At 39.7% G+C, this 16,962-nt stretch overlaps 1 protein-coding gene across 3 annotated transcripts in view; it reads left to right on the top strand.

Moving 5' to 3' along the window:
• pex5la (peroxisomal biogenesis factor 5-like a) overlaps positions 1 to 16,962 on the top strand; it is a 107,511-nt gene that overhangs the window by 68,955 nt on the left and 21,594 nt on the right. For 2 of the 3 annotated variants that reach the window (XM_036006879.1, XM_031307077.2), the window contains 5 exons: positions 934 to 1,143; positions 2,723 to 2,840; positions 3,803 to 3,893; positions 4,176 to 4,205; positions 7,402 to 7,497. In XM_036006879.1, coding sequence (XP_035862772.1) covers positions 934 to 1,143; positions 2,723 to 2,840; positions 3,803 to 3,893; positions 4,176 to 4,205; positions 7,402 to 7,497 — 545 coding nt within the window. The remainder of the gene's footprint in view (positions 1 to 933; positions 1,144 to 2,722; positions 2,841 to 3,802; positions 3,894 to 4,175; positions 4,206 to 7,401; positions 7,498 to 16,962) is intronic. The other variant, XM_036006878.1, reaches the window with a different exon arrangement.

Raw genomic sequence — 16,962 nt, 5'->3', positions numbered from 1 at the left:
TTTAAATGTATCACAATAATTACTCAAATCAAACAAACATTCTCTTTTTTTTCCTAAGGAAACCTGGGTATCAGCTTAGAATTGTAACGCTGTTACAGAGTCTACAGTGGTGAAGCTGGACGACAGCACAGACAAAAGTTGAGCCCCTTGACAGAAGGCTCTGTCCTTCTTTGCCACTCTAACAACCTGCGATTGAATTACTTAATTGACCAAACTGGAGCTCCTCAAGGAGTTGCCTGCCTTATCCTTATCAGACTGCAGTGGCCAGTAGTATATTTAGATTCTCTGAAAAGAGCAGCAGCAAACGTTTTAGATGTCCACCGAGGGGGCAATACCGTGACAGCTTAAGTACCCTTGACAGCTCAACTCGCTGTGTCAGAAAATGTGTGGCTCAAAATCAAAGCTTCATGCAGCACTATAAGTGAAACCTATTGTTCTATCTTTTTACAAAGAGAAAGGAACATTTCCAAAAATCTCAATACATTTCAAAGAGCAATTATTTAACAAAAGAATGGAGAGAAAAAACAGCAAATAAGAGATTGCAACAGTGTTTTTCTAGCATTAAAGACCACTCAAAGGATCCATTTATACCTGAATATTTTAATGTGATACTATGAGTTTACTCAGTAATAAAACATTGGAAAATAGCATGTTTGAATAGTCAAATTGTGTGCAATTCAACTGTACTTTTCCTGCTTCAGAATTAATCAGTAGTGAACCTTGTCAAACTAGCAGTCCTTCACATTGATAAAAACCAACAATAAACAAAGTATATTACTGGTGCAATCTACAGTACACTTGGTGGTTAATGTCCATCATGCAAGTAGAAGATGTGTGCCCGTTGAGTGTTCTCTCTCAGATTCCCAAGAATTCTTGGTTAGAAATCGTAAAGCATAAACAAACTAAACTTAACTATTGTCATGTCCTACACAGTTCTCTCTTCAACACTGGACTTGCTGGATCTCAGTGAACCTGGTGAGAGGAGAAGCAGCAAGGACAAAAGGAGCCCCCTATCGTCCCGGGGCAACAGCCAGAAGAACAACCCTCACAGGAAGAAGACGGATGAGACGGAGCTGATCCAGGTGGACGTTGAACAGACAGGACAAAGCATGAGGACCCCAGAGAGGGCGTCAATAGACTCAGGTAGAGACGGATTGTAAACTTTGGATTTTTCACAATCTTTAAAAGAGCCACAAATATACGTTCCTATCGTGCAATTTATGGGTAAAAGATAGTTCATCTTAGGGACAATGATGCAGACCAACCAATCAGTTACTTGGTCCTGAAAATCCTGTTACAAGGACAGCAACACCCTGGTACACAGTGAAAAAGCACTTACAAAACTGTCAATTACTAAAAGCGGGCATTAAATATGAATACTTATCAGATTGTTCTTTTGCTCATTTTTGGTGTATTTTGCTGCATTTTATTTAAGCGTTAAGTTCTTGTACAGCTGCTTGTGTTTAGATCAAATTCAACATTTGAGTAGTTTGCTTTCTATTGTTAAATAAAAATAAAAAAAACATGTTTCTACTGTATTTCTCAGTGAGTAAAGTTGGTTTGGTATCAGTCTCCCCAGCCATACCTGCATGTACTGTTAGGTATGATTCTGTATATTAATGCTATAGCATACATGGTGTTTTCAGCCAAACAGCAGGCAGCACTGCATTAAGTGTACAGTGAGGTATTTCTACTGAACAGAGAAAAAATAAATTTCTCTTAGTCTGTGTGTATTTTACATGATCCATTCTGTCATGTCATATACATACATTGTTTGTAATTGCCTGTGCACATGCTGAGGAAGGGCGCTGCCCGAAACGTCCGTCGTGTGGCAATAAAAAGCATCAAATTAGAGTGCTGTCGTATTATCTTTATCTATGTCATATACATACAATATATTCTATCATATACATACAATATCATACACATCTAAACATTTATAAAAAATAAAATCCCATCATTTTATACAGTCCCCTGTCCTGCTTTATCTTGTTGCAACCATCTTACCCAGTTTCTCAAAAGCCATAAATCTCCCAACAACAACTCAAACTCCCATCATCATCCATGTATCATCTGTGGAACTGACCCCCTCGCACACAAGATAGACCAAAGAAGGATCCAGCCAATTTACTGTAATGAAAGGGATCCTCCTAAAAGACATTAAAAGGAAACGGCCAATTACTTTCCTATTTGTCAGTTAAAAAGGTTAAAGTCTTCAATGAGAACTAATCATGCAGACTGAGTCAAACTACAGTGTGGTGAATAATTCATGGCAGTGAGACTGATTATAACCCAGTTAGCATTATTTTCAAGAAAAACTTAACTGTATGTCCTGTTAGAATTGTGAGCAGATGTTTTTTGTCACCCTATTTTTAGCTCACTGTCCTATCAGAATAACTTCATTAGTGGTTGTAATCCGGGGTGAAAAGGTTTGCTTTTTAACTAATGGAAAACATAGTTACTTTTTTTTTAATTACTGTCATTGCTTAATGACAAAAATTGAAATGTACTTTTGTGCTTAATACACATTCGCTTTTTTCCAAATTAACAGATAACAGGCTGTCCTGAGGGTAAATTATATTTCAGAGGTGAATTTTAGATTTGAAGTGATTCATTTGATCAATGGTGAAACAAATTAACTTTACTTGCCTCTTTTGTCAGTTTAGTCTGTTTCCTGATTTAATTGTTATTTTATTCTTAATTATTTTGTTACCATCACCAGTTGGTTCAACATTGGATAAATGGGAAGAGCTGAACCCCAACCCTGAGAGGAATGGCAACAGAAAATGGAAGTTGGAGAGACGGCGTTCATCTAAAAATTCATCCAATGAATTTCTTTGGTAGGTACTGTCCTGAGCAGGCATTATTAAGATGGCCACATTTTGTATCATCCATAAGAATTACGCCCAAATTGGACAATTCCATGCCTTAAAATTTACATTCTGTGCTTTAGATCAATATTTTTATTATAAACAATATATCACATGACTAGATGTAGCCTATGTGAAAGGGGTCACTTGTAATGATGAACTCACAGAATTGTTAGCCGACTCCGTAGTTTCCCTCACCTCAACAGAGCTTTATAGCATCTTTCAGCTAATTATTTTGGTCCAACATCACCACTCTCATAGCTGACGCCAGGATTTTTTCTCTCCCGGTGCTAAGGTGGAGCTTCACCAATATGTGGGGTGCAAAAATAGGCGATTTTTATGACTTCAGAGTTACTTCAGAGTTTTTTCATTAAAGCAGAAATGGCACACAGGCCATTTGATATAAATGTAGTTTTGAATTAAATTTGGTGAAAGAATATTCAACAAAATAGTTATAAGCCTGATACAAGTGAGCACAAGGCAAAGACAAAAACAACCTTCATGTGCAAAGGTGAAAGACTTCAGCACCGGACAGCTCACATGCAGCCACAAAAATGTGACAAGAAGAAGTCCATTTATACCATATGCATAAACAGAAACTGTGCATTGGGTATGGTTGGTTGTTACAGATTAAATGTCTATCACAACGTCAGAAAGGAAAAGAATAATATCTACGGTGCAGCCACAACAAGAAGTGCCTTTATCGTAAGTCCATCAGAAAACCATCGCTTATTTAACCTAGCCTAACGTCCGTGAGCACACACACCAGACATCCCCCAGTCCACACACGTCATAGGGTACATGCATGGCCACTGGATTGTGAACAGGGTGGTCATTAACTATTACATATTTCTTTATTTAAAAATAAAAAAGATAAAGTTGAGTTCAATGTGTCTGTATCATGTAAACCCCATGTTTCTCTTCTACTTTAGGTCCACAGACTGTAAAACTCAATTAGAGCCATTGAACAAGAACTTGGAAGCAAATACCAAAGTGGAGACCGAGTGTGCTTTAGCATCTCAAGTAAGTGCTCAGTGTGACAGGAGCAGGCAGTAATCATCATTATTGTATGCGCTGTCTACACTTGAAATCAACGTCCTTTTGAAGTAAGAAAGCTTCACACACCTCAAACATATTGTTGTGACTGATGGTGAAACCCTCATAATATTTTTTTGAAATGATGAATTTAACTTTATTCAGCAACTGCGTGTTAATGCATGATAACGTAGCCTTAATATTAAAGTTTCTTCCTAATAATTGTTTACCCATCATTTTGTCCTAACACCTACAATTCTTCCATTTCAGCTCAACAGGCAGTATATTAGTGGAAGACATGTAAGCCTCCCTATGCATCCTTTCATATGATATTGAAAGACTTATACATTTGCACCATGGGGAAGAGCATTGCACCATCTCATGAAATTGGACTTAAAAGACCAAAAAGAGGAGATTATTGAAGCCAAAAGGCAACCTTTAGGAAATCCAGATATACTGTTGGCCTTGAGATTGTTCCCTTGTGGTGCTACGAGGTCCAAATGTCAAGTGCTTTCCTCCTGAGTTGATGTCTCTGTGTAGGTCTGCATTACGGGTCTTGTTTCCAGACACCATTATTAAATTAATAGCCTATGAATTATTCAGCTGCCTGACTCTGTGCTCATTAGTGTTGATCTCACCAAGCTAGCTAAACATACATCACCTTTTCAGCATTCTGATAAATAAAAAATATGGAATTAAAGATAACTGACCGAGGGAAGTTACTGGCAAACAAACACACTAAATTTGTTAGCTCAGGAGTTACATAATAGCTGACAGAGACACTGTAAAGTGTGGTTTTAGTTTCCTACTTAGCAGGTATCATACACACACACAAACAGAAAATGCATGCAAAGAAGGGAGACTTGTGTTGCATGAGATTTACACACACTCAACCAACATGCAAAAACGGCCCAACAATTTGGGCGTTAAGGAAAAATCCACCCTCAGATGATGATGCAGTGTTAAATATCATCAGTTTAAAGAGCCCAATAGATTCCAGGAAGACCCGACAACCGAGTGATTAGGGCGCATACATTGGCGCAAATGCCCTGAGTAGGGAGTCGCCGGTTCTATTCCTGGTTGGCCGGACCATTTGCTGCATTTCATTCCCATACTCTCTTTCCCCGCATTTCCTGTCTCTCCACTATCACTGTCCCAAAAAAAAAAATCTTAAAAAAAAAGCCATGTTCACGACAAAATGTATTTCCCTACTGAGTGGAAGCCGATCCTAGATGCTGTTAAAGTTGGGGTTAAGTTAGCAGCTCTGTCCTGCTCTTTATTGCATTTAGGGCAGTTTACACTTTAGCAACTCCTGCCAATGTTACCCAAGATAGCGATATGTTTGTAATACACATTGATTAATTCTCATCACAAGTCTTTTCTCTTGTAACAGTAAAGTAAAAATATACAGTTTAAAATACAAACAAATATGTAAGCTAAACAGCCAAACTGGTTTATGGTGAAACAAAACAACAGTGTGATCTAACCGGCTCTACACTGCAGTAGACAACAATTCTTTGTTTATATTTCCATGTCTTCTAGCTACATGAATTATTAACTGGTGAGGATGCTGATTTTTTTCCGGAGACATGCAGCTTTAGCATCAGACTTTTTAGCATCATGTATGTAGCCATCAAATGCATACAGTATTTAAAGACTCCTTTTACAGGAATCTGATTAATTAAGTAAAACGTCAGCTGAAACATTAACAAGACAGTCGGAAAGAACGTTTTCAACCAATTCATGTAGGCAATGATAGCTTAATTAGCTAGATAGCTATAGTTGATCAAGTCTGACAACAAAAATGTATTGTCAATTGTAATTGTCAGTCAGAATAATCGAAAGTCGCCAGCCAAGCAGCTTTTGCCTCTGTATGAAATTAAATAAATAAAAAAACAATGAGTGGTAAATCTGCCACCATCATCATTGTAAACTGTGTACTGTGTGTGAATGTTAAGTTGGACAGTAACAGTATATTAGGGGGTCAGGGCTTAACGAACAGTCAATTTCTCTCAATCTGCCTTGTCTACTTCAGGACTCCATTTCCCATGATGCCATTCCACAAACCCAAAAGAACAGATGTGAACTTGGTGCTGTAAATGAAAAGGTATACATATGGACATACAGTATGAAAACAAATTACTAACACCTCTGATTCAAAACAGGCTGCATTGCATTCTGGTCTATTAAGTCTTGTGTTGGCAAACTGATTGCTGTCACTGCCTCTTCTACATTGACGCTCTTGTATTTAAGTGAAAATGAAAAACTGAGTCGGGAAAAACTCCCCGTTTGTTTCTGAAACACTGGCAACAGAGATTTGTTTCTGGTGTTAAACTACGGCTAGACTGGAAATCTCAGGATGACAATTCTTGCTAGACTTCAGGGGGATTTAAAATAAATAATTACAACCAGAAAGACCAGAAAGCAACAAAATGGTCAATACCGGTTTTGTAAATAGTGTTGTTTGGGGTGGATTTTTCCTTCAACAACCCTATTAGCATACTGCAGTTTCTTCACACAACACAGCAAAGAGCATTGTAAATGTGGTGAGTGGTATTTTAACACTGCATGCATTTTTGTTTAGAAAAAAAAAAAAAATAAATAAATAAATAAATTATATTATTATATATATATTTTTTTTTATTTTTTATTTTTTTTTGTTATCTACAATAAATGGATGAGGCAGTTTCTTCTGAGTCCATTAATACTGAGATTAAGTAACCCCAATTAATTTTGCATTATGGCAGTCTGTAGAGATGGGAATTGTTACAGGTACTCAATGCCCCTTTCTGGGGGAACATGGAGCAATTAATTCCCTAAGCTCTGCAATGTATTTGCTAGTTCTGGAATACATACAGCCATTTACAGAAAACCTAGTCCCATATCACATCTGAGCATGACAGGGTATCTCAAAACCATCTACTTAAATGTGTAGGTGTAATGTGGATCCTGTAAACTACTCCACACTCTCATAACACAAAACCACATGCGTGTAATTGGTCGATTTTCATTTTCACAGCAGAGCAAGGCTTTATATGTAAGTTTGTAACCGAGAGGCTATCAGCATATTTCAGATATTGCATGTGCAGGAGCATGGGAAAGGGAGAGGGTGGGGGAGTGAAATTGCAAGAGGCTGGATGAGTAGCATGGCATTCAGATACGGGGTGGGGCAAGATGCTGACAGTAGTGATTCTGCTGGCCTTCCTAAGCATGTCAGAGGCTTTGTCGAGGTAGGGATATTTACTCGTCCCTGAGAAAGCAGAGACGGCTGACCCTGCACACTCTCCCTGCCTGTCTCTCCCTCTGGCTGATTGTGTATGTGTGGTGTGCTATGTGGATGTGTGCGCGCGAGGTTGCTTGTGATGTGTTGTGTGAATGTGAGTGTGTATGTTTAATGGATTTTGTTTGTGCATATATGTATATATTATGAAATGTGTGTGTGTGTGTGTGTGTGTGTGTGTGTGTGTGTGTGTGTGTGTGTGTGTGTGTGTGTCAGGCTCGCCTAAGCAAGGAGCAGCGGTGGGGCAGTGCTCTCCTGTCCAGACATCAGTCCCTGGAGGAAGAGTTTGAACGAGCCAAGGCTGCTGTTGAGGTAAGCAGAGTGCTGCTTAGTACACCTCACATCTGTCACCTGTCAACAGAGAGCCATCTCCACCACTGACTTTTAATAAGACTTAACAGGAAAGTGGGTTTTTCAATATTAAACAGCAGAACTTTGTCTCCTCGGTGCACTGTCCTTAACAGCTTTGTCTGGGTTTTTTGGAAGCATCAGAGTGGTCTAGTAGTTAAAGATATTGCTTAAAACAGATGACTGGCATCCAAGCAGCAAGATACTGAATCCCGAGCAGCTCAAAAAGTGTTCTTCTATAGATTACTGTGATTTCAGCCCTATTTGCCAATTTGTCAACCTAACCGCTGAGCCCTTATTTTTAAAGTCCTCTTTAAAAATCAAAATATAGTTTCTGAAAACATTTCAGAGCTGAACTGGGCATATTACTGGGGCAGTAATGTAGCAGACAGGGTTGGAAACAAAAAACATACTACAGTACAACTACAGTTATTGAGAGCTGCTTCTGTAGTGGAAGCTATTTCCCTTATCTATCACAAGGGGCAGCAGGGAGCTCATCCTGGCCACACTTGAAAACAAACTTGGATAAGCTACACAAAGTTGACATTTATCCTTTATGAGAGGGGTTTTCAATAGCATGTTTTAATTTTACAATGGAAAAGGTTTCAAGAATGAGGACATACAGGTTGGTTTGGCAAATGCACATCCACTTAATGTCCCCACCACCAGTTCTCGCGATATCACATGATCACGTGAGAATCACTGGATCACATAATGCGGAAATTCATCTTGTCAGGCTTCAAGTAGTGGGTTTGTGTCTGAACAGCAGCAGACCGAACCAATCAGCATCAGGTGATGAGCTACTGACAGCTACAGGCTGCTTAAGTGTGTGTGACGGCCACAACCATGGCACAACCTGTTCGTTCAAAACAACAATGGTGGACATGATAGACAGATGGTTCATCCAATCACCTTCCAGGTATTTTTTTTTTTTTAAAGTGCCGGCTCTTTTCCAAACAGTTTCCAATGACTCCACTGCAGTGAATAAATGGAGCTACTTAGACCTTTGACCACCCAGGACGGATCAAATGAGAATTGTGTTGATCATACAATGTAAGAAACTGGTCTTATATATTTTTCATATTCCTATTTAGTAAAGAACATCTTTTTCTCAGTAGTAACTCCAACCCTGCAGTTCGTCCCCAACTTTTTGAGAAAGGGATGGAAAAATCCATAGAGTGCTCTTTAGAAATATTTAAATAAGGAGATGAAACAAAGTATTCTGTGAACTTCAAGCCAAGACGCCTTTTTTCAGTATCACATTTCCAACATCATTGCCCAAGCAGCCTCATATCATTCATGCAATTTAAATGTATGTACTTCAAGTCCTGTGGAGCGGATTTCCATTTGACCCCTTCAGCCCTTTCATCTCCTTGTCAAATGGCCACTATTATGCTTCCTGTAATGTTTTCACCCTTGTGGTGGTAGCTGACAGTTTAATAGTCCATGCTAAATTTACACACACTCAAGTTCACAGGGTGTTTGACCCAGAGACATATTCACAACACTGAGCTGGCTAACAATAAGAAGGTAAATAGGTCAGTCATTTTACCGCCAGACATATCAGATACCAGAGGGGATAGCGAAGTTACAGTAATTATATATTGCCTAATTCATCACAGGACTGTGTAACGACACCCTCCATGTGTTGAGTTGTGAAGTATGTCTGACGCTCTTGTGCTATCAAGGATGTGATAGTTTGCCATGACAACATGGAAAATTACTTTTTTGAAAATCTCCTACATCTCAGAGAAAGAATACGCTTTAGTTTGAAGTACTTTCATCAACTTTCCTTCTTCGATGTCAACGTACATTAAGTTACTATTTTATTTACTAATGAGATGGATGGAAATTAATTTTCATCCACACTTTAATGAGTTTTTTTCTTCCTATTTTGCAATAGGTTTTCTTTCAGCTAAAGATATTTTTGAAAGGTTACATCGAGTGTCTGTACTGTACAGAAGTTTAGATAACCAGGAAAGTTTTGTTTTATACTCACGGTAAAACCCCTCAATGGACATCTCCTTTCCCTGAAAATGGGAGTGAACCCTGCACTATTGAGTTACTTCAGCTTTACTGAGGGCTACAGTAGACTGTTGTACACTGAGCTATGTGTAATGGTCAATAAATAATAGAGCAGGAACAGGAAGACGTTGAGAAAGTAGGAGAAGCAGCTGCAGAGGAGGCGGACCGCCTGCTTGGGGATCCCTTCCCAAAATTAAAGTTAGCGATTATGTCACATCTTGTATTACCCGTAAACTGCATCCTCCAAAATATTTGCACAGTTTAAGCACAAGCGTCAGCCAGAGGGCAGGTAAGTGATGAGATTCTCAGATGCTCCTGGACAAGCGTCTGAGCAGGACCATCGATTGTAACAGTATCTCACAGTTTCGATTGAGCAGCCTGAGTGCTGGCCTCCACTCTAGAGGAGCGGTGATGCAAGGGGTCAGCCATTTTGGCTTCAACTGCCAATGTCAAAGCCCACAATCACATCATTTCCATTCAAGAAGCTGTGCATGTGCATGCTGTTTCATACTTATGAAGACATGGAGGTGAAGACAGCTCAGACGGCAGAGATAACATTAAATCAGCACACCGCCTTTCTGCCAATTCATTCAATTTGACGAAGCAGCCGAAAGAAAGAAAATTAGGACCCACAGAGGGAGTAGACAAGGAATTAAGCTCCCAAATATCATCCATTTTACAAAGTTGGCACTGATGAGAAACTGTGTTTGTGTGTAAAAATCCTTGAAAAGGGAGAATAAAATGGCAGTGGGCCTTGAGAGGGAACTCAGCTTTGAATTAATTTACAAAGAGGCTGATGAAGAGATATTTTCTCAGTAGATGACTGTCCATATCACATGAGGATACCATCAATTACTCTGAGCTGATGACAATATAATACTTTTATTAAATAGAGAACCGCTGGAACAGCTGCAGGGTAAATTGTGATTTCAGGGAGCAGTGTTTTGGCTGTGAGGCATGAGAAAGTGCTCCCACAGTGGCGATAAAGACGAGATGAAGGTGACTGTGTGACCTCTTGTTTGATTAAAACAGCAGTGGGACGGGTTCATTTTTTTCTTGCAAGATATTAGTCTAAGGCAGTTCTGGTTTAGTGAGAGATTGCAGAGGCAGCTGCCTAGAAGTTAGAGTTAGAGCTTTTGTTTTAAAGGTCAGTGGTTTTAATCCTGGGAAAATGCAGATGGGAAAAGTAGTGAGTAATGCTTTCACCTCCTTCAACAACTTCCATCAGTGCGTCCTCAAGCAAACTTCAAACCATTCCAGTGTAGCTGGCAACATGAGAATGAGGGTGCACAAGGCATCTGCCAAAAACTCGGCAAGTGCAAATTAAGATGTAACTTTATTGTCCCACAGAGGAAATTAATGGGGTCAGAGGTGCATACAGGGGTGAATATAGCAAAGAAGGTAACAGTGCAGAAAATACATTAAGTGAAACTGTGAAGACGAAAGCTATACCTCGTCCTTTTACATTGTTGTCAAGTGTGTTGTTGACAGAGTACATGAAAGGCTTTTGTTTTAGGGTGCTTTTATACCTGGGGTCCGTTTCAGGAAGGAGGTTTAACAAACTCTGAGTCTAACCCTGATGTCTGAGTTGATTTACCCTGAGATGGGAAACTCTGAGTTTTTGGTTCCAGAACAGCTGATATGAGTTGGTTCAATCAACTCCGAGTATGTTCACGCGCGTGCACCACCACAATAAAAAGGCAGCATGAATGGAGCCATGATACTACGATTCACCATGGTAACAACCACAAACAAACTGGTCGGCGGAAATACTCATGCGCACATACAGCGAGTTTGAACATATATTTCGTTAAAAAAGCAAGACAGCGGCTGCTGCTGCAACAGAGAGAGAATTGTGGGAGAAAATTGCTGCTCGAGTCAATGCATAAGCATTGACAATGCATTACTTTCATATAATCACAGTTAACTTATAATATTACTAGTGAAAACTGGAATTGTATTACACCTATAATTTCATTTGGGTGCAATCCTGCGGGTGAAAAAGTAAGCTACTATATCCCATTCTGAGGCTGCAGCACCATGATCATTAACAGAAATATAATTTATAAACATTTATTTCTTTTTAATTGCTCTCACTGGTTTGTGTCCAGGGAACACTACAAAAAACGTTTAAAAAAACGTTTCAGAGCGAGTCACACTTTTCTGACGGCTACAGTGGCTTTACTATTACAGCATGTTCCGCATCACCAATAAAGATAAATGCCGTTTGCAAAAAACGTAATGCGACACAAAGAATCAGCTGGGATGTTAAAACATGTCCACGATGGTTGATGTTAGTGATATGAGGACGGATAAAGTATCTACATAGGCCTATCTAATGGACTGTGAAAAAAATACCTCTCAAATCGGTTATGTGGAAATGAAAATACATTTAGTCGGGACTCAATATCATCTCCCGACGTAAACTCTCTGTGAATTAATACAGCTTTTTCAACGACGGCATCGTCTACAAAAGGACATGACATGTTTGAGAAAAAATGAGAATGACTAACATAAACCAATAATTTTTTTTATTCATGCAGATAACAAACTGCATTAAAATGCGCCTGATAACAGACTGAATGAATGAATGAGGAAATGAGAGAGAAGAAACCTTGAGTTTTCTCTCAGTCGGAGACTGAGAGAAACTTAAGGTTTCTTGAAGAAAACCTGCCCCCGACCAGGTTAGGTTCACAGACTCAGTTACCATAGTAACTGACTCTGAGGTTAAGTTACCTCTCTTTCTGAAACGGAAAACCCAGAGTTTCCCTCATCTCAGGGTTAACAAACTCAGAGTTTTCACTAAACCTGCTTTCTGAAACGGACCCCTGGTGTGTTTGCGTTGTTTGTTTGGTTCATTCTGTTTAGGCTGGTGAAAAAGATGTAATTCGATCTCTGGTGCAGACAAAACAACTGCAGCGAGAAGAACGCCTGAAAAGAAGAGTATCAGGGTGTTTTCAAACCAATAGTTTGTTTGCTCTGGCCCGACTGATGGATGGGTTGGGAAACTTGTTGCATTTTGCCATTGCTTTGGTTTCTTTTCACACATAAAAGACCAGCAAGCAGACTGTAAATGGTGTTTGTGGCGAGAAAACAAAGCGGACCAACTACAGGATTTAAGGACAGTAGGACAATGAAAGACGCCCCTTTTCCTTTTTCTACATTGTTCATCAATATTCATAAAATGAGGTTGAGTTGCAGTCTCGAGTAATAATGCTCAAAATCAGTAATTTATTAACCATGGTCCAGACCAAACAAACTAAACTCCAGGTGTGAAAGCATCCTTAATTTAGCCCACAATTACCAAACAACAACACATATCAGAACACTATTAATATGTCATAATTTCACAATTGACCACATTAATGCTCTGGATACAGTACAGTAGATCTGTGTTGCCTTTGACACAGTGAACCACCAGATCCTCATTTCGACACTCCGAAATCTGGGTGTCTCAGGCTCTGCGCTCTCATTGCTCACATCTTACCTGGCCGACCGAACCTACCAGGTAACCTGGAGAGGATCTAGCTCAGAACCTTGCCCACTCAAAACTGGCGTTCCTCAGGGATCAGTCCTGGGTCCCCTCCTCTTTTCTCTGTACACCAACTCTCTCGGTCTGTCATTCAGTCGCACAGCTTTTCTTATCACAGCTACGCAGATGACACCCAATTAATTCTCTCCTTTCCTGAGTCTGAAACTCAAGTAGCAGCACGTATCTCGGCCTGTCTGACTGACATCTCTTCTTGGATGTCTACACACCATCTGAAACTCAACCTCGACAAGACTGAGCTCCTTTTCCTTCCAGGGAAGGGCTCTCCTACCCAAGACCTGACTATAACAATTGACAACTCTGTGGTAGTCCCCACCAAGACTGCTAGAAACCTGGGTGTAACACTTGACGACCAACTCTCCTTCACTGCTAACATTGCTGCAACCACCCGATCGTGTAGATACATGCTGCATAACAACAGAAGGATTAGTCCCCTTCTAACGCAGAAGGCGGCTCAGGTTCTGGTTCAGGCTCTAGTCATCTCACGTCTAGACTACTGCAACTCCCTCCTGATTGGCCTGCCTGCATGTGCCATCCGACCCCTGCAGCTCATTCGGAACGCAGCAGCTCGGCTTGTCTTCAACCTCCCCAAGTTCTCTCACACTACACCGCTCCTCCGCTCTCTTCACTGGTTACCAATTGCGGCCCGCATCCGCTTCAAGACACTAGTACTTACATACAGGGCCACGAACGGATCAGCCCCAGCTTACATCCAGGACATGGTCAAACCACATACCCCAACCTGCCCACTTCGTTCTGCATCAGCCAAACTGCTTGCTGCCCCCTCACAGCGAGGGAGAACTAATCACTCAACGAAATCCCGACTGTTTACTGTCCTGGCTCCCAAATGGTGGAACGAGCTCCCCATCGATATCAGGATGGCCGAAAGCCTACACATCTTCCACCGAAGGCTAAAAACACATCTCTTCCGACTACAAAAAAAATTCTTGAACCTGCACTTTCATATGTCTCTTTGTAGCTTTGCTTATTTAAAGCTAATGTATTTGCACTTACTACTTGTTGTCTGAAGTTTGAACCTTCACAGTTAAAAGCAGTTAATTGTAAGTCGCTTTGGATAAAAGCGTCAGCTAAATGACATGTAATGTAATGTAATGTGTTGTTATCACAGACATCCATATAATCACATTGTCTGCCAAAACACATTGGTATTGTATCCCTTTCTGAGTGACATTATCGGGACTCGAGCTTCCTATTTTTGTCTTGCTGACCACAGACTTGGCCTATCAAGCAGAGCAGTGGGTGGCTCATTAACATTAAAAAGCCAGCCTTGCTCTGGAGATGAGGAGAGCTTGTTTTAGAGGCTGCTCCATGTCACTGGTAAATAATGAGACTTTAAGTAATGTAAGCCCCATGGGCAAGGTGGATCAGTAAACCTTAGTTTCCTCCAAAGGTTGAACATAATACAACTAGGCAGTGGTGGTCTAAAGGTTAGAGACGCGTGCTTGTAACCGGGAGGTCGTCGGTTCAATCCCCAGACCAACAGGATCAAATCTGGGTGGGGAAAGTGAAAGAACAGTGCTTGTCCCTCCCTCATTACCCCCACTGAGGTGCCCTTGAGCAAGGTCCTTAACCCCAACCGCTCCAGTGGAGCTGCTCAGCAGCCGTGCAGCAGACTGGGCAGCTTCCAGATATGAATGTGTAACTTTGTGAATGTGATCAGGGTGTTCCTGCAAAAGAGAGGTGAATAAATAAAAGTTAAATACAAAAAAAAATAAATAAAAAAAACTCAAACTGACATAAACAGATAAGGTTAGAGTCTACTTGAGAAGCACTAACACACATATCAAGACTTATATCAAATATTCTTTTGCTAAACATCTCACTACAGTATCTGATAATTTGGTAAAAAAAAAAAGCTCCAGGAATTTAAAAATCTTACTAAAGCAACAAATTAACGGAAATTCAAACATCACTTCGGTTTACCAATTCAACAAAAGGGAGCTGCTTTAATTTATGGGGTCTTGAAAATGTTCATTTCAGCAGTAAAAACACTGAGTAAGCGGATCATGAATTAGTCACTTAACTTGCCTGAAATAGCGTGTTTGATGGTTGCCAAAAGCTTCGTAGTCTATAAGCCTACATTTCCCTTTATGCATTTATTCAGTGTCATTTGACTGAAAGATTTGTATAATTTGAGACGTGGTTATGATCTGTATTTGTGTAATATCCAAATTCAAGAGAACACAGGATACATATCCTTTATCTTTAGATAATGCTGCAGGGTATATTTTGTTTGCTTGGCAATGAATAACTGTTGTTTTACTGACAGTGAACTGACACCAAACAAATCTTCTGAGAGCTGTTAATTATAATCAATAATTATTTATATTCTATTCCTACGCCAAAACATACATCTGTGTTTTTTTATAATCCATTTTAATTATGTTTTCCCAGTCAGGGTACAATTCACTATTTTCGTGAAATATAGTCTGAAGCAATTGTTTTGCACCATTTTTTCTTTATTTTTTTTAAAAGCATTTGTTTCTGTGTTTTCAGTTGACCTGGCATAATTTATCTTAGTTCTTAGTTCTACAAATTACCTTTCTGGCAGCGTACATTTATTTTCACTGTATTTATTACCTCCGTCCAGCTGACTAAGAAACACTAATTGGATTTTAGAGGCAAAACATAAATAAACCTTTTCTAAAAGAAGGTGACACTAACAGTCGAGGGTATGCGTAACCTTTGCCATGGTTATTTACGTTGCACATATCAATAATTTATTAATGAAGTAACTAATGAATCCCCCACCCCACGCTGCAACCCCCACTTCATTTCCAAACAGTGATGACATATTTGGCAGCAGAAAGCACTCTGGATTCAATCTATTTCACATAACACTTCATCAGAGCTGCTGAAATTAGAGTCGCAGCTATGGGTTCACTCCAGTGATACACAGGATATAGATTGCCTCGCTGTATCGTTGTCTTGTTCCACATAATTAAACTGGCAATGCCAGTGTAAAAAGCACCAGCATTAAGAAATATGACTAGATTTCTTGTAAATTAAAAACACATCCGTATATTTACTCCATTTAAATACTGCAAGCAATTTGTCGTCGCACGTGGTGCAATTATAGGGCGGACAGGTTACACACCAGATGAGATTTCACAACGCAAACAACTGACTGTCTATGAGATGCAAATAACAAGAAGATGGACTAAGGCACAGTACAAATACAGGCCCACAACACAATGGAAAATAATGTAACTAAAAATGTAGACTATATTATGTAAATGAGCATCATGGCTGTAGCATGGGAACCATTCACATGAGCATAAAGCTGAAGATTGCAAGAGGCCAGCAGCAGTGCTGGTCTGTGTAGGGATTGTGCCGCAGTGCTGGAACAGTTGGTCCCATGACATTCATTACAAAAGGAACAGTGGTGAAAGTAACTATGTACATTTACAAGTACTGTACTTACAGTAAGTACAAGTTGAGGTATTTGTAAATTGTACCTTACTTGGATGTTTCCATTTTATGTCACGTTATACTTCCACTTCACTACATCTCAAAGGAAAATACTGTTTTGTAGTTCACTACATTTACTCAACAGCTTTTCTAGTTGCTTTGCAAATTCCAAGACATATGAGCGGTTTATAAATTATGATATAATGTTACAGGTTAAACTAACGACATATAAAGTAGTTTAAAGATAGCTCCCCCTTGACAAGCTACATCATTAAACTTCTGTTTGCACATGAATGAATTTAAGTGTCCTGGCATCTCATGGCCCATCCCTCATGGGATTATAAAACACCTTCACAATACATCAATATAGTACAACAGAGAATATCTTCCAGCTGGTCTGCTCACAAATCAATCTAATAGTA

This window comes from Sander lucioperca, chromosome 11 (genome assembly GCF_008315115.2).
Source record: "Sander lucioperca isolate FBNREF2018 chromosome 11, SLUC_FBN_1.2, whole genome shotgun sequence".
In the NCBI taxonomy this organism is placed as follows: Eukaryota; Metazoa; Chordata; class Actinopteri; order Perciformes; family Percidae; genus Sander; species Sander lucioperca.
This window is presented reverse-complemented; position numbering and strand designations above follow the sequence as displayed.